The 18,862-nt window shown below is 47.3% G+C and overlaps 1 protein-coding gene across 10 annotated transcripts in view; it reads right to left on the bottom strand.

Annotated features, from left to right (window-relative positions):
- The window catches only part of MEGF11 (multiple EGF like domains 11), a 315,087-nt gene that overhangs the window by 56,541 nt on the left and 239,684 nt on the right, over positions 1-18,862 (bottom strand). For all 10 annotated transcript variants that reach the window (XM_044925410.1, XM_044925405.1, XM_044925408.2 and 7 more), the window contains exon 10: positions 11,462-11,636. In XM_044925410.1, the coding sequence (XP_044781345.1) occupies positions 11,462-11,636 (175 nt within the window). The remainder of the gene's footprint in view (positions 1-11,461; positions 11,637-18,862) is intronic.

The raw sequence follows: 18,862 nt of genomic DNA, 5'->3' as shown, positions 1-18,862 counted from the left end.
TCCCTCCCTGCCCTGGGAAAAATCAGTAGGTGTCTGCTGTGGGGACAGCAAACTCATGAGACAGAGGCGAAGGTGGAAAAAGCATCGGATTGGGAGCTATGTCACTTGCTTCACATCCCAGGTCCGCCAATGATTTGCTGTATGACCTAAGATAAGCCACTTGCCCTGTCTGGACCTCAGTTTATAAAATAAGAGGGTGCACTAGGGAAACACTGAGCATTCTTTCAACTCTGCCACTGTGAAGGCTAATTCCTATTTTGTGCTCACACGGACAGGAAGGGCAGGTGTGTTTAACCCATTTAAGAGATGGGAAGCTGGGGCTCAGAGAGGCTGAATATGTTGCCTAAGGTCACACAGCTGCTGAGCAGCAGACTTAAGATTCCAATCCAGACCTGTCTAATCCCATAGTCCATGCCCTTTGCCTCCAGTAAACAGAAGGAACCTCAACAACTACTTGTTGAACATTCAGTACCCGCCAGGCTTTTTCCTAAGCATCATGCCCATTTTATCTAATCCAATCCTAAAAATAATTCTAGAACATAATACCATTATTTCCCTTGCTTTATAGATGAAAAAACTAAGGCTTGAGAAGCATAGACAACAGGGCCAAGGCCACTCAGCAGACGACTACAGAGCTAGGGTTTGAGTACTGGACAATGTGTGTGTGTGTGTGTGTTTATATTTTTGGATCATTCTATTTCCCTGTGCTCCTCTGCTCACAGACACATGGCAGCTAGAGGGTAAATTCTTCATCCCTAGCTCAGCATCCAGGAAAACCTTTTAGTGTAATAATTAGGAAGCTAGTCAACGGTGGGGGGCAGGGGATGAGAAGCTGGTTTCCTAGGCATAGGGCTAATCGTCTGCAGACCTCCGTTTGATGAAGAACAAAACAATTACAACAGGAAATGCACATACATTATACACATGTCACCTGGCTCTAATTTTCAGTCAGCCTTCTTTTCTGGCTCTGTAGCTGCCCTTGCTCCCTAGTTTCAGCTCAGGAGCCATACAAGAGGCAGACACGCAATTTACCCAGCTGGTGGGGGCTGTGTGTACACGGGGGGATGGTGACGTCTTTAAAGGACATAGGAAACCTCGGAGGAAAATTCAATCACTGCTCCACTGATCTGGATTTCTGTAATTCTCATCCCCCTCCTGCCTTCACTGGCCTGAGCGGCTGAGGTTTGCATATGACCTACCGACAGCACAGAGAAAGGGGAGAAAAATGGGGAAACGAGTTTGTTCATTTGGGTGATGGAGTGCCCGTTCCCCGTGCCAGCATGCAAGGTTCAATAACAGCAGACAGGGCTTCAAAAAATTGCCGCATAAATAGATGAGCCCTTTAAGGTAATAGAAATTCTGTCATCCAGGGGAGAAATATAGGCCTTGAGTCCCAGGGGAGGGGACACCAGGCCCCCCTCCCCTACCTCCCACACTCCCCGTCCCCATTATAGCCTGAGCTGAAATGGAGCATCCGTGTGAGGAATGACCAGAAGGTCCCTTATCTCCCAGCCACACGGGTTCGATGGGGGGGAGAAGGTCTGGGAAATCAAGTCTTTGTAGCTCTGTCAGTGACCTCACAGGCTGTTCACTCCAGGCGCCAACATGGCAGCAATTAGTTTTAGAGCAGCAGAGAAGGCTTCATCAGGCTGGCCACCTAGGTGAGGCCTTAATTAAGGAAAGCTGGTCAACGGATGAGCATGGAGGGGCTGAGGAGCCGGTCTTCTCCCTGCTGTGATGAGAAAGTCTATTCTTGGTTCTGTGGTTGTCCCTGGGAACCCTGGAGCCCTTGGGAACCCTGCCGCTCCCAGCCAGGAGGAAGTTTCAGCTCTTCTCTTCCTCTCACTTCCATTTCCACCTGTACCCCCAACAGGGGACTCTGGCCAGGACCAGTCAACCTCTTCAGGTGGGGGACCCCTTTGGATAAACAACAACAAAAATAACAGTGGCAGCATCCACAACAGTGGTGATGAAAATAGCTAATATTGTTGAAGGATGACTAATATGCCAGGTATTCTAGTTATTTTATATGTATGAATTAATTTAACCAGCCCAGTAACTCACTGGACTTTATTATTATTACCCTTTCACATATGAGAAAACAGAGGCACGGAAAGGTTGTATGTTGCCCAAGGTCACACAACTAATACTCAGCAAAGCTGGTATTTAAAGGCAGAGAATCCCCCTCCAGCATCTCTGAGTAACATCACTCTACTGTATTGCTAAGGTAGGAACTTGCATCATTTGCCCAGTGAACCTGGAATTGATGTTGGGGGCTAGCTGCTCCAGTCCCTCCTGCAGCTACCTGTTTATTTGATGTGCAGAGAAGCCCATGGGTAGACTTAAGCTCCCACCCTGCTGGCAAGCCCCTTTGGAAATGCCATGAATTTCCTTCCTATAAAGGTCAGTTCTGGAACTTCTGCTACGGGCATTTCATCACTCTTCCCAAGATTTTTATTCATTTCAAAGTGTACTGAGCAAGATATTCATGCGGTAGGCATGCACGGGGGAAGACAGTAGGAGGCTGGAGGGATTCAGACTCTGAGCCATGTGCTGTGGGAACAGAGGAGATGGAAGGGTTAATTCTAAAGTGAGGAATATTCAGGGAACACCTTGTGGAAAAGGCAGTCTTTGACTTTAGCCTGAGAGGCTGAGAAGGATTTTCACAGACTGAGATAAGGACAGTGGAGAGGGTGTTCCAGGAAGAGGGAAAAGCTTGAAAAAATGGCATAGGCGGAGTCCTGAAGCAGACATTGTGTTTGGGGAAAGTGAATGTGTGTGGCCACAGTGCAGATTTGTGGCAGGTAGCAGATGAGATTAGGGTGAACTAACTAGTTTTAAGGGCAAGTTACAAGGACTGGAGTTTGACCTTTATTTTGTGGGTAATGAGAAGCCATGGAGAGGGGTGATGGGACCCCCAACTTCCAAGTGGATGGAAGCTTCCACTTAGTCCCCTCAACGACAATTCAGAGACTCTCCCCTGACTTTGTGAATCATCCCTCACTTGGACAGTCCCAGGACTCTGCCACCTTGAGGCCCCTGACATGTGATCCTCACTCTACATTCCCTGTCCCTGTTCATCCCAGTGCTCTGGCTGGGTAAAGACCCCAGGTTCTAACAGGCAAGACCAGCTCACAGGAACTGTCCAAGGTGCTGAACCAATGCCACGCCCAATTTTAAACACTGCCATTTTAATGATTAGCTCCTATACCATTGTTTCTGTCGGGTAGAGAACTTCATTTCCATTTTACAGATGAAAAATGGAAGCTTCCAAAGTGAGAAGAACCAGAGCTAGAAACTTTGTTTCTTGTCTTTCAGCCCAGGGCTCTTTCCTCTCACTCTGCAGCCCCAATGTAGTACAGCAATTCATAGCCCAAGTGAGTCCATTGCTGCTGCCAAGGTAACATGTAAAACTCCCAGACTCTCTTCCCACTTCCATCCCTATGTTCATTTCCCTAAGCACTGAAATGTATGTCCATACTGCAGTGCATCCTGAGACTGACCATTCAGGGTAACCCACAGGTGCTTGAATGGACCTGCTTGGACAGCAGCTGTGCATATGTATGGCTCTGTTGCATTGAGAATCCCTGGGCATAACTCATCCTGACATTCTCCTTCGAAGGGAGTGCTGGGCTTGAGGGAAGCAATGTTTCCCGACACTCGCATAGTTCACCAGTAATTACTGGGCCTCTACTGTGTTTTAGGCACTAAGCCATGAACTTCCCATTTGAAGATTCTCACTCTCATGGTTAAGTCTCCTCTGAATAGTTGAGGAAATTCAGATGTAGGCAAGATAAGTGACCTACTAATAGGCATAGTAGGGATTGGAGCACCAAGATTTGAACCCAAATTTGCATAGTTCCATGGAGACCCATCAATCAAAGCCCATCCTCTAATAGTGGGGGCTCCCACCACTGCGGGGTTTGTGATCCTGCACAAGCCACACATCCTGTTTGAACTTCAGCTCATTCTCAAGCTGAAGAACGTGAAAGTGCACTTCTGTAGGGTGCTTGTGAGGAACAGAGGTGAAGCATGTGGCGGGCACTCAGTAAGTGTTTGCTGCTAATGCGAATATAACCATTATCAGGCACAAGCTCTGGGAAGGCTGCATGGGCATCCATAACCCCACCAACTCCTCAAGTTCTCAGCAGAGAAAATATCCAGTGTTATGGGAAGGAAAGAGAAAGAGTGTGAGGACCAGAACCCCCCAAGTGCCAGATGGGCTTGTTTCTGTCCCATATTCTTATGGCCTCAAGGGGTGGGGACCTCCTGGCTGGATCAGGCATGTTACTGGGCTCTCAGAGGTGGTTCAGTACTCCTCACCCCTCATGTTTATGATAAGCCTGGGGTCATTCTCAGCCCTCAGAGACTCTGTCTTCACAAACATATTCCAACATCCTCCCTTGGCAAGAAGAGCTCTGGTGGGAGAGGGCAGCTGAGGATATGGCCTCACACCCATTGACCCATTGCCACGCTGGCTACTCACACCCAATAGACAGGACTGATGCAACTCTCACCTTGCAGATGAGGAAACTGAGACCCAGCAAGGTAAAGCAACACGTCCAAGGTTACTGAGCCAAGGCTCAATGTCTCCCAGCTCTCAGAAAAGGGCTTTTTTTTTTTTAATGAGTCTCATCATGCAAAATGCCAGGCTGGATGAAGCACAAGCTGGAATCAATATTGCTGGGAGGAATATCATTAACCTCAGATATTCAGATGACACCACCCTTATGGCAGAAAGTGAAGAAGAACTAAAGAGCCTCTTGATGAAAGTGAAAGAGGAGAGTGAAAAAGTTGGCTTAAAACTCAACATTCAGAAAACTAAGATCAAGGCATCTGGTCCTGTCACTTCATGGCAAACAGATGAGGAAACAATGGAAACAGGGACAGACTTTATTTTTGGGGGCTCCAAAATCACTGCAGATGGTGACTGCAGCCATGACATTAAAAGACGTTTGATCCCTGGAAGAAAAGCTATGACCAACCTAGACAGCAGATTAAAAAGAAGAGATATTACTTTGCCAACAAAGGTCCATCTAGTCAAAGCTATGGTTTTTCTGGTAGTCACATATAGATGTGAGAGTTGGACTATAAGGAAAGCTGAGTGCTGAATAATTGATGGTTTTGAACTGTGGTGTTGGAGAAGACTCTTGAGAGTCCCTTGGACTGCAAGGAGATCCAACCAGTCCATCCTAAGGGAAATCAGTCCTGAATATTCATTGAAAGGACTGATGCTGAAGCTGAAACTCCAAAACTTTGGCCACTGATGCAAAGAACTGACTCATTGGAAAAGACCTTGATGCTGGGAAAGATTGATAAGTGGAAGGAGAAGGGGTCGACAGAGGATGAGATGGTTGTATGGCATCACTGACTCGATGGACATGAGTTTGAGCAAGCTCCAGGAATTGGTGATGGACAGGGAAGCCTGGTGTGCTGCAGCCCATGGGGTTGCAAAGAGTCAGACACGGCTGAGTGACTGAACTGAACTGAATGAGTCTCAATTAATTGCCCATCCTAAAACTCTTTCCCTTGGGATCTCTAATTTTCTTGAAGAGATCTCTAGTCTCCCATTCTGTTGTTTTCCTCTGTTTCTTTGCACTGATTGCTGAGGAAGGCTTTCTTATCTCTCCTTGCTATTCTTTGGAACTCTGCATTCAGATGCTTATATCTTTCCTTTTCTCCTTTGTTTTTTGCTTCTCTTCTTTTCACAGCTATTTGTAAGGCCTCCTCAGATGCTGTTTTGCATTTCTTTTCCATGGGGATGACCTTGATCCCTGTCTCCTGTACAATGTCACGAACCTCTGTCCATAGTTCATCAGGCACTCTATCTATCAGATCTAGTCCCTTAAATCTATTTCTCACTTACACTGTATAATCATAAGATATTTGATTTAGGTCATACCTGAATGGTCTAGTGGTTTCCCCCACTTTCTTCAATTTAAGTCTGAATTTAGCAATAAGGAGCTCATGATCTGAGCCACAGTCAGCTCCTGGTCTTGTTTTTGCTGACTGTATAGAGCTTCTCCATCTTTGGCTGCAAAGAATATAATCAATCTAATTTTGGTAATGACCATCTGGTGATGTCCATGTGTAGAGTCTTCTCTTGTGTTGTTGGAAGAGGGTGTTTGCTATGACCAGTGTGTTCTTTTGGCAAAACTCTATTAGCCTTTGCCCTGCTTCATTCTGTACTCCAAGGCCAAATTTTCGTGTTACTCCAGGTGTTTCTTGACTTCCTACTTTTGCATTCCAGTCCCCTATAGTGAAAAGAACATCTTTTTTGGGTGTTAATTCTAAAAGGTCTTATAGGTCTTCATAGAACTGTTCAACTTCAGCTTCTTTAGTGTTACTGGTTGAGGCATAGGCTTGGATTACCGTGATATTGAATGGTTTGCCTTGGAAATGGACAGAAAAATGTTAGAAAAAATTCTGTCATTTTTGAGATTGCATCCAAGTACTGCATTTCAGACTCTTTTGTTGACCATGATGGCTACTCCATTTCTTCTAAGGGATTCCTGCCCACAGTAGTAGATATAATGGTCATCTAAGTTAAATTCACCCATTCCAGTCCATTTTAGTTCACTGATTCCTAGAATGTCAACGTTCACATTAAACATTAGAGATACCAAGGGAACATTTCATGCAAAGATGGGCTCAATAAAGGACAGAAATGGTATGGACCTAACAGAAGCAGAAGATATATCAAGAAGAGGTGGCAAGAATACACAGAAGAACTGTACAAACAAGAGCTTCACAACCCAGATAATCACAATGGTGTGATCACTCACCTAGACCCAGACATCCTGGAATGTGAAATCAAGTGGGCCTTAGAAAGCATCACTACAAGCAAAGCTAGTGGAGGTGATGGAATTCCAGTTGAGCTATTTCAAATCCTGAAAGATGATGCTGTGAAAGTGTTGCACTCAATATGCTAGCAAATTTAGAAAACTCAGCAGTGGCCACAGGACTGGAAAAGGTCAGTTTTCATTCCAATCCCAAAGAAAGGCAATGCCAAAGAATGCTCAAACTACCACACAATTGCACTCATCTCACACGCTAGTAAAGTAATGTTCAAAATTCTTCAAGCCAGGCTTCAGCAATACGTGAACCGTGAACTTCCAGATGTTCAAGCTGGTTTTAGAAAAGGCAGAGGAACCAGGGATCAAATTGCCAACATCTGCTGGATCATTGAAAGAGCAAGAGAGTTCCCAAAATACATCTGTTTCTGCTTTATTGACTATGCCAAAGCCTTTGACTGTGCAGATCACAATAAACTGTGGAAAATTCTGAAAGAGATGGGAATGCCAGACCACTTGACCTGCCTCTTGAGAAACCTGTATGCAGGTCAGGAAGCAACAGTTAGAACTGGACATGGAACAACAGACTGGTTCCAAATAGGAAAAGGAGTACGTCAAGGCTGTACACTGTCACCCTGCTTATTTAACTTCTATGCAGAGTACATCTTGAGAAACGCTGGGCTGGAAGAAGCACAAGCTGGAATCAAGATTGCTGGGAGAAATATCAATAACCTCAGATATGCAGATGACACCACCCTTATGGCAGAAAGTGAAGAGGAACTAAAAAGTCCTTGATGAAAGTGAAAGAGGAGAGTGAAAAAGTTGGCTTAAAGCTCAACATTCAGAAAACTAAGATCATGGCATCTGGCCCCATTACTTCATGGGAAATAGATGGGGAAACAGTGGAAACAGTGTCAGACTTTATTTTGGGGGGCTCCAAAATCACTGCAGATGGTCATTGCAGCCAGGAAATTAAAAGACACTTACTTCTTGGAAGCAAAGTTATGACCAACCTAGATAGCATATTCAAAAGCAGAGACATTACTTTGCCAACAAAGGTCCGTCTAGTCAAGGCTATGGTTTTTCCAGTAGTCATGTATGGATGTGAGAGTTGGACTGTGAAGAAAGCTGAGTGCCGAATAATTGATGGTTTTGAACTGTGGTGTTGGAGAAGACTCTTGAGAGTCCCTTGGACTGCAAGGAGATCCAACCAGTCCATCCTAAAGGAGATCAGTCCTGGGTGTTCATTGGAAGGACTGATGCTAAAACTGAAGCTCCAGTACTTTGGCCACCTCATGCGAAGAGTTGACTCATTGGAAAAGACTCTGATGCTGGGAGGGATGGGGGCAGGAGGAGAAGGGGACGACAGAGGATGAGATGGTTGGATGGCATCGCCAACTCGATGGACATGAGTTTGAGTGAACTCCGGGAGTTGGTGATGGACAGGGAGGCCTGGCATGCTGTGATTCATGGGGTCACAAAGAATCAGACACGACTGAGTGAGTGAACTGAACTGAAAACTCTTTCAAGAAAAAAGGCAGGTGCATAAATTCACAAACCAAACATCAAATAAAGGCATTGCTAATTATCATTGACTGTGGGATGTTTCAGGGAGGGTCTCAGCCAAGTCTGCTGAACTAATTGCCCGATGCCCGACCCTGACCAGAGCTGACTAATTGCAGGAAACTGGATTCATTCTGAAGCTGAGGTGAGGGCAACAGTTTGGTTTCCCCACCCTGGGAACCTGGTGTGTGCAGGAATGAGTCATGCTGGGTGAGAGCAACTGACTATCTTATAATCACCTCAAGCAGTTCCTGCTCATCCCCCGACCGGGCCCTGGAAGAGCCTTTGCAGGTACAGTGAGGCTGGATAGGAGGAGATGGATGGAAATCCATGGGGTCTCAGCAGGGCTGCTTGGCTCACAGTCTGTCTCAGCCCTGAGCCCCAGGCAGGTAGGATTCCACGTGGAGATGATTCCTACAAGTGTCAAGTCTCCCAAAGTTCAAGGGCAGGAAGTTATTTTAATCCCAGATGGAAGCAATAGAGACAGTAGCCTGGCCTCCAAACTGCTGGCGCCCTGACCTGGGGGCGTTCATCCCCCAGCCCCGCACACTCGCTGTTTACAGATGATGAACTAGGACCCTGGGAGGGGCAGCCACTTGCCCAAAGTCTAGAACTGCCCGGTAGTTGAGCTGGGACTGGGTCTGCAGGTCCTCTGCGGTCACTTCACTTCAGCTTCAGTCACCTGATCTCTCACCCAGCTGAGACTTTTAATCCCAAACAGCCATTCTCTCCTACCCAAACCCCAAACCTTGAGCACTCCATTTTTTCTATGGAAGTCGTGAACAAATAGGTGGAGAAACAGTGGAAACAGTGGCTAACTTTACTTTTTTGGGCTCCAAAATCACTGCAGCTGGTGACAGCAGCCATGAAATTAAAAGATGTTTACTCCTTGGGAGGAAAGTTATGACCAACATTGACAGCATATTAAAAAGCAAAGACGTTACTTTGCCAACAAAGGTCTGTTTAGTCAAGGCTATGGATTTTCCAGTAGGCATGTTTGGACGTGAGAGTTGGACTATAAAGAAAGCTGAGCACCGAAGAATTGATGCTTTTGAACTATGGTGTTGAAGACTCTTGAGAGTCCCTTGGACTGCAAGGAGATCCAACCAGTCCATCCTAAAGGAAATCAGTCCTGAATATTCATTGGAAGGACTGATGTCCAAGCTGAAACTCCAATACTTTGGCCACCTGATGCGAAGAGCTGACTCATTTGAAAAGACCCTGATGCTGGGAAAGATTGAAGGCAGGAGGAGAAGGGGATGACAGAGGATGAGATGGTTGGATGGCTCATTGACTCAGTGGACATAAGTCTGAGTAAACTCAGGGAGTTGGTGATGGACAGGGAGGCCTGGTGTGCTGCAGTCCATGGGGTCGCAAAGAATTCAGACATGACTGAGAGACTGAACTGAACTGAACTGTGAACCAAGCTCACAGCAATAACAAGGGAGGAAACCTGCAGGAGGACAGATCTCTTTCTCTTCTGAAGATGTCACTGGAATCATTTCCATCTAGTCTTACCTGCCCTGGGGAGAAGAAGTGGGGAGCTGAACAGAGTTTTGTTCTATAGACCAGGGGAAACCTGCCCACAAAAGACATCGCCACCAGGCAAACCTGCGCTCTTACATCATGACAAGGGCTTCCTTGCAGGTCTTTGGGTCACCTTGACAGCGCACTGGCTTCAACCAGACCACGTGTATCAGCATCTCCAGGAAGGCGGCCAGGCATCAGCATTTGTAAAGCCCTCCAGGTGATTACAATGGGCAGCCCCAGTTGAGCGCCATCCCCTTCCTACTCAAAGCAGCACTGGCATCTCCTGGGAGCATGTTAGAAATGCGGAACTGCAGGCCTCAGTTCTACTGCATCAGAACCTACACTTAACAAGGTCCACGGCTGGTTTCTGAGTTCACTAAAGTCTAAGAAGCACCAAGGGAAGGTACTCCATATAGCCTGTTTCTACATCTAACAGCAACATTGCAAGGCAGGTGTCCCATTCCACAGGTCAGGAAACTGATCCTGAGAGAGGTTAACTCGCTGGCCCTGGGTCATACATTTGGTGAGTAGGACAGCCAAGATGGGACCCTGGGCTCGTTCCAAAGGCCTGACTTTGGACTACACAAACCACTTTCTATAGCACAAAATTATGACCATGGGGGTCCCCTGAATGTATGGGTTCTCACACTCACTGGGCATGCACCACCTTGAACAGGATTCCAATTGCAATGTCAAGCTCCCTGGAATCAAACTTCAAAAAGAGCAGCATAATTCATGAGGAAATACAAATAGTAAACAAACACATAGGGAAAAGGTTTTACTCTCCCTAGTAATCAGAGAAATGCAAATTAGAGCAATATTGAGGAGCCATTTTCTAGCTATATAATTAGCAAAAATTAAAACAAGAAAAGAACGTCAGCAGAGCTGTTTTGATAGGTACATGCATACACGACTGGTGGCAGTGTAGCTTTATATAACCCTTGAGGGAATAATATGGCAACATCCATCAAGAGCCGTAAATATATTATGCCCACTGACCCTGGGAAGTCACCCTAAGGAACGAATTCAACAGGAGGGGAAAAGCCTTTGGGAGGAAGATGCTCACTGCACATGTGTTGTGAACTTTGGAAACAACTCAGTATTCAGCACTAAAGGAATGGCTGAGGATCGTGGGGGTCCATCAACTCCTGCTGTGTTATGCAACCACCAAAAATGGATAATCAAGAAGCTCCAGCAGCAAACGTGGGTGAAATAAAGCAAAATACAAAGTCTGGTGGTTATTATGTGCTCTGTGGTTATTAGGATGGAAAAATACTATGTACACAGGACATGGACAGACAGGAGCTGGGTACAAAGAAGACAACTGGTGTTCCAGGGTAAGGAGACAATGGAAAGACACCGTCCTTCCATTACATTTTGTAGTTACAAACCTCAGCAGGACAGGCCTTGGAGAACAGCCTTGGCAGCTCTCTGGTCATAGACTCCGAGTGGCCCATGCAGACACTCATTCTTCATCCCTGGGCACAGGGCCGCACTCCCTGATTCTGGCCCCTCTCCTCCTCTGTGGGGGCGGGGGTGGGCAGAGAGGCCATGGGAGCCCCCTCCCCTCTTACCATGAAGCCTGGGGCACAAGTGCAGCTCCCAGTGATGCTGTGGCAGTCGGCACCGTTCTGACAGGTGCAAGGCAGCTGGCACCCATCACCATAGTAGCCAACAGGGCAGGACTCATTGCAGTGGTAGCCAGACCACCCTGGCTGGCAGGTGCAAGCTCCAGTCACGGGGTGGCAGCTGAATAGATGAGAGAAGGATGAGAGGACAGTCTGGTCAGGAATGCGGCCATGTCCCACCCTCTGCCCACCCCAGGCCTGGTCTGCCCATGGTGCAGGATCGAAGAGCCTCTGATGATAAACTGCTTAATGTTTTAATTTTATTTTTTATCATTTATTTGGCTCACTTTGTCTTAGTTGCAGCATGCGGGATCTTTAGTTGCAGCATGTGGGATCTAGATCCCTGACCAAGGATCAAACCCAGGCTCCCTGCATTGGGAGTGTGGCGTCTTAGCCACTGAACCACCAGGGAAGTCCCTTTTTCTTAAAAAAAAAAAAAAATTTTTTTTAGCTTAATGTTTTGTTTATTTGTCAGAACATGCCAAGGTTACATGGTCTTATGAGCCCAAGAAACTGAGGCTCATAATTGTTAGAAAATTTGCCTAAAGTTACATTGCAAGGAAATGCAAAATCAGGATTAGATGTAGGTCTCCTGACTCCCAAACAAGTGCTCTTTATAACACAAATACAGAGAACAAAGCAGGAGGCAGCCTTTCCATGTCCTTCCCTTGTGTACTATGAGGTTCGGAGCTTCACCCACTCTGCACCCAAAGGAGATGCCCAGTGTGTGGGCAGGTACTAGAGGGCTGCACTGAGACCCAGTGGCTCTGTATACTGTAGGTATTTAATGAACATTTGCTGAGTTAAAGTGGAACCTCTGGGCAGATGTAGCCTTCCCTCTCTGGCAAAGTCTATATTGGAGAGGACACTCTCCATTCATGCATTGCTAGGGCTCTTTAAGACTGAGTAAGATCATCTCCATCCTGGTCTGGCTAGAACTCTTGGCTGGAGGCAAGGGCTACCTGGCACGACCTCTAGAGAGGTGGGCAACCTGTGGCTGGGAGAGTCTGATCCAATAGCCAATATGCATTCATGTTAGAGGAGATGCCGACTGTGGTGACCATCTTCTTCTTAGAGCTGCTGTGGGGAGTGTAGTTGACTGACGGCCCCACATACTGTGTCTGAAATCCAGATAATCTACCTAAAGTCACATTGCAAGGAATTGCAAAATCAGGATTGGACACAGGTCTCCTGACTCTCAAACAAGTGCTCTTTACAATACAAATCCACAGAGACCAAAGCAGGAGGCTTTGTTTTCTCCGAAGTCACACTTCCCCCGGGCTCCTCTCAGCTAGAGCACAGCAGGAATATATTAAGGTCGACACATTCCTGGGAAGTCTGGTACTCCTCTGATGGGCAATTTGGCTGAAAGACTCCCCATCTTGTGAAACTTTCTTCGAACTGTGCTTCAGTTTAAGACTTTGCATCTAGCCTTCCTTCCTCCTCTGTTTCCTTCACACAGGTCAGATCTGCCTTGCAGCTGATGCTTTTCTAGCCTCCCCAGCCCCTTCCCCCTTTTCCCTCATAGCTGTGTTCCTAATAAGACCTCTTGCAATTTGGCATCTGCTTCTGTCGGGGAGAACCCCAACTGACATTGTGGAGAAGATGCTGGATGGTAGAGACAAGCCTTTTGGATTTCCTGTGTCATCTGCTTCCCTGCTATAGAGTCCAGTTCAAGGGCTGTGGTTGAAAGGCACACTCTGGGCTGGCAGGAGGAGCCTACATACAAGTCTTGGTTCTGTGAAGTTCCACATAGGATATGGGCTTTGTCTCCCTGGGTCATTGGTGGATCCCCAGTGCCAGGCTCATATTCACTGCCCTCTTAAGAATTCGGGAATGAATAGCACTTTTACTACAAGTAATTCTTTTCTCTCTGTTGACTTGTTTATCATCTGTCTCCCCACCAGGTGGCAGCTCCATGGTGGTGGGGGGTGCGGTTGTCTGTCTCTTTCACATCTGTATCGTACCCCAGTGGCCAGAAGTGTCCCTGGCACGGGGAAGATACTTAATACGTATTTGGCAAATGAATTAATGAACAAACTAATTGCGTGAAGCCCAGCCAAGCCAATTCTCCTCTGGGAGCTCTGATTTTCTCATGGAAAATGAGGGATGGACAGGAGCAGACAGTTCCTGAATGGTAAGTACAAGTAGATAAAAATCATTTTGGAAAATGTTTAGTTTCATTAATTGTTCAAGTCAAAACAACAACTGGATATCACGTTTTCTCTATCGAAAAGGTAAAGTTACTTTCTTTATTATTATTATTTTAAATGGACAATACTCAATGCTGGTAAAGGTTTCTAGAAAACAATTTGGGGTTTTGTATCAGGAGTCCTAAAAATATTCAGACCCTTTGGTCTTGTAATTCCATTTCTAAGAATCTATCCTAAGGAAATGATCACAGTTGTGGAGAAAGATTTATGCACGGAGATGTTCCCTGAAGCATTATTTATAACAGTGGAAAATTGAAGTAATTTAAATAATAATAAATAATATGTGACTAGGCTATTAAAGCACCAGGCATTTTACACCTATATTTCTAATCTTCAAGTAAGCCTGTGAGTTGGGCATTAGAGCCTCTATTTTTCAGATGGCACTTGGAGGTTATATGACTGGCCCAAGGTCACAAAGATAACTCAGTGGCAGCTGGAATTCAAACCCAGGTCTGTCTGGCCATGTTCTGTTCACCGTCTCATGCTGCCTCTGACACCAGGATACTGGTTAAATGAATTATGACAATTCATATGAAGGCATGGTAGAGAAGTACTCAAATGTTTTCCAGCCTATTTAATGATATGACATAAGGGTAAATGAAATAAGCAAACTGTTTATTAATACAAAGTCATGAGCTAAAGTATGAAAAAAGTGTGAAACAGAACATGGATGAAGAATGAACCAATTACAACGAAATGGTTTCTGTGCTCACCTCTGGGTTGAGAAATTATGAAGGACTCTGAGTTTTTTCTTTAAATTTCTATGTATTCCCTTTCTCAAACTGAGCATCTATTCTTTTCATAAACAGATAAAAAGCAATAACATTACAAATATATAGAAAAGAATGTGTGCAAAGGATGGATGTCTGAAGACTTCCCGACCTTCATGGTTCCCTGGCCCCCACACTGTAAGGGGAGACAGTGGCCTGCACAGGCGCCGTGGGGCAGGGAGCCCCGCCTCGGTGGGCCTGACTCTCAGCCAGACAGTTGTGGAGCACTCCTCTCTGTCATCAACGCTTCCAGCAAAGCTCTTAGGCATGGCCTCTCTCAGTTCCAACTTTTCAGGGGCCTCCTCTGAAGTTTTGATTTAGGGTCAGAGGGCCTGGCTCAATCCACAGTCATGGAGACTGACAGGCTTGGAAGTATTCAAGCATGTGACCGGGCAGCATTGACTGCCACGATCTGCTCTGTACCACCCTGAAGATTCTGAAGGGCCTCAGGCGCCCTCTTGCCCTTCTCTTCAGTAGACTCGCTTGTTACAGGTCCTTGCTCTGGTGTGAAGAGTGCTCTCTGAAAAGCATACTAGATGAACAGTGAGCTGGCGAGCGTTGGCCTCTGAGCCCTCCTGCGTTTCTACTTTCTGTCCCAGCCCACTGGCGTTTTGGATCTCAACACCAATTTTACCTTTTACTCTGAGAAACCAGAAAGCCCAAAACCAAACCTGAAATCATTTTTTTTTTTTGTCTCCTTTCATGTCTCTAAAAATCTATTTTTAAAAATATAATTTCTATTTTCTTAGTTTGATTACTTGTTACTTGTTATAGAAACTCTAAAAATCCTTTCGGAGAGAGAGTGGGGAATGACCGCTGACTCAGTCATTGACTCAAAAAACTGCCCTCACTATGCTCTCAGCACCTTCGTCAGAACTCCCCCTCCCTGGTGTCCCCTGCCCTGCCCACCCCGGCACCCCTACCACCCCAGCCTGGTGGCAGAGCCATTCCCTTGGGTCACATGGTGGGCAAATGACGCTGGTTCGGCTCAGGCACAAGTCACAAACACTGATGCTGGTTCATTTCCCCCCCCCTGCCCTCACCTTTCTCCATTTCCCCCAGACATAGATTAATCACAAGTTAATAGGAGTTGAAAGCTGAACAATACAGGAATCTTTTCAGGGTGGAATTTTCTGCCTTTTCCTCTCCTGGCTGCTCTGAGATTTCTATCAATGCTGCATCTGCTGGCTAAATCAAATCTTTCAAAGGTAATCCACGATCATGGCCGCTGGAATTCGTCTATGACAATCCAATTGTGGAGGGGACATGGACAAGGGCTGACACACGGGCGCTCACTTTCTCAAGGTTATTCTTTGATGAAGGAGGGAGGCTGCTTTGTGTGTGCTATAAAGCGCTTATAAAGGGAATGAAGCATTGGGGAATTTCTCTGGCCACTTTTTCCTTCCCAGGGCACTTGGGCTCGACCTCTTTGAAGCGTCCTCTCAGAGGGGCACAGAACAGAAACAGGCTGGGGCGAGCTGAGGAGAGTTTTCTTTGGTCAAGGGTTGGGAGGTCTTTGTTTCTCTAAGAAAGATGTTCAGGGCTTTCCTTGCAAGCTGTCTTGGTGGGGCTCTTGCAGAAGCCAGGGGGGCAACGAGGCAAGGCTGCTGAGGACCCCACACTGCATCTTTTGGGGAGCTGAGTGGAAGCTTCACTTGAAAGACCACAAGAAAACTTTTACTGTTACTGGGCTGATGAAAGGTGATAGACAGACTGGGAAACTGAGACAGAGAGGGGGAAATTATACTTATCAGGACACTGGCTCAGGCACAGGTAGTTCTAAGGCCAGGATCCAGGGGTCCCAGACCCACCAAAACCTGCAGCTTAACTGCCTTAGGAGTAGGAGTCCTAGAGTCATTACTCTGCTTTTCTTAGCTCCCAAGAGAAGGCTCTAGAATGGGACAAAGGCTCATGAGAAGAGAGGAGTGACCTGTGTGCACACAGAGGAAGACAGCTGTTCTCTGTGTCCCTGAGAACAAAGCCAAGTGCAGCGAGAGAGAGGTTGAGTGAGATCGGAGGTTCTCCACCTTGGGCAATCCTGCCTCTCCCTACCCATCCAGGTTGTCAGAACTTGGGGCTGGGGTCGTGCTTCTGGCATCTAGTGGACAGAGACCAGGAACGCTGCTAAACACCCTGCAATGCACAGGACAGCCGTCCATGGCAAAGAATTATCCAGCCCAAAACATCTGCAGTGGCAAGGCTGAGAAATTTCGAGTTAGACCAAATAAAAACTTGGTGGGTGCTGGGGGCTCAGTCACTGGGGCAGTGAGCCAGGAAAAAGTGGTGAAACATTAGAGCTTGGGCAGAACCACCCTAGAGGAATGGGCTGTTGAAGATGAATTCAGTGATTCTTTTTCCTGAAGGTCTGCTCTGTGCCAGGCATCGTGCAGTGCTGAGGCTGCAGAGGTGGACAAGCCCATGCTGACACCGCTCCCGAAAAGAGGTGGTCAAGTAGACCCGGAGGAATCCAGCCTGGGGGCTTGGCTGCCAGGTGCCCTCGGAGCCCCCATGCCTAAGAAGTGCTACTGCTCCCAACCCCTGAAATGTGACACGTGTTAAAGAGAGTAAAGCAAATAATCATCAATATTGAATGGGCTGAGATTAGCGACGGAGAAGAGGGAGTCCTTCCAAATTAATAATGCATTGAGGACTCCTTCAGAAGAGGGGTAAATTATGCTGGGCACGCTTGCTCAGGCACGAGAAGAAAACAATAGCTCTTTCATTTGGGGGTTGGTTGGATCTCCAAGGCAGGGACTATTCCTGCACTGGATCTCAGCGACTGTCTTGCTTCCTGTCCCTGACACAGACCTCCCTTGGCTTCCCTGCAGAGCAGGCTTGCTGGGGGGTGGCGGGGGGGTGGGGCGGCGGCTGGGGTTCCTGGTGCTGCCCATCCACCCATGGAATAGTCTGAGGCAGCTGTCCCGTGCCCCCAACCAGCCATGTGGAAACCCTGTGTTAGAGCCTGGGAGTTCTCACTGTGCCCTCCAGACCTAGCCCAGAAGCCACCTCCTCCAGGAAGACTTTCCTGACCAGTATGCTTTCTGTACAGAGCCCCTGGTCACAGTTACTCGAGCACAAAACACAACAGGGCGAGCCAGATATATTTCGTTGCTTCTAAGATGCTCTTTGCCGCTCATTTTCATAGCTCTGATGTGTGTGCTATGCAGTCAATGGTATGTCATGGTTCAGTTGTAGCAGTACGTACAATAAAGCAGAGCCTCACTACTGGTGGTGTCTCGCATTTGAAGAAATATGGTAGAAGATGCTTAAAGTGTGCGTGTGGGGGGGCGGGGGGTGGGGAGGAGGGGTATGTGTTCCAAACTCAAGTTCCTGAGGGCTGGACAGGTGTTAAGGGGTACTTCTTTTCTCATGGTCAGCCCTGCAGGCTCTCAGTGTTCGTTGAATGAATAAGTGATTCAATGCTTAAGTCATATACAGGTCACCTCCATTGGCTCCAAGGCCCCCTGTTAATGGTTTCCTTTCCAACCTTCTGCCATTGCAGACAGCACTGCCTGAGCCACTCAGCTCTAGGAACTAAGGACTGAGGACAGATTCTGTCTAAGTTGTAACACTTGCGAAGATGACTGCTTACAGTGACCAGAGGCTCCTGGGCGATGTATGGAGAAGCAAAAGCTGGAAGTGAGGAGGAGCTGAGGCTAAGTCCTAGCTGTCCCAGAGACAAGGCTATAAGGCAGAGGCCTGTCTGTCTGGCCTGAAAACATCAGCAACACCCATGGCCCAGGGCAGCTGGTCCTCCCCTGAGCTGTCCTGCAGGCCCGAGGGGAGAAGGAGAGTCCCCTCAGCCTGCACCATTCTAATAAGAGTCGACCACTTAAAAGGCTGTGGAAGCATTTATCTGGGCCCAACAGCCTCATCTGAAGCTTTAATCTGGGGCCTGACAGCCTCATCTATTACCAGAGGGCGGTGCCAACTGGTGCAGGAAGCAGGAAGTGAAGGGAGCTGGGGGAGGTGGCCCAGGGCAGCCCTGGCTTCTCCACTTCCAGGAAGCAGGGGTGGGGCCAACATCAGTTCAGGCGTCCCCGAGCCCTGAAGGGCAGAGAGCAAGGCAAGGCTGGCCCCAAGCCAAGACCCTGATGCGGGCCTGGCCTCTGCCCCTCCTGCTCTTCTACCCTAGCCAGGGCCAGAGGGGACACTCCCTGCAGGCCTCCGGTGAGCCATCCTGGTTTTTAAGGTCTCTGCTAACACTGACCCTCTATGGCTAAAGCCCTGTGCTTCTGCCCTGGTAGTTTGGTCTCTGGGCCCCTTGGGGTTGGGAGACGACTTGGTTAGATGCGGACTGTGTGGAGAGGAAATGTTTTCAAGAAAAATGCCCCCGAGGCCTGTGGTACCCCAACGTCAACCTC

Source organism: Bubalus bubalis, chromosome 11, assembly GCF_019923935.1.
Source record: "Bubalus bubalis isolate 160015118507 breed Murrah chromosome 11, NDDB_SH_1, whole genome shotgun sequence".
NCBI classification, from domain to species: Eukaryota; Metazoa; Chordata; class Mammalia; order Artiodactyla; family Bovidae; genus Bubalus; species Bubalus bubalis.
The sequence above is the reverse complement of the archived record's forward strand: the minus strand, read 5'-3'. Positions and strand labels throughout refer to the sequence as shown.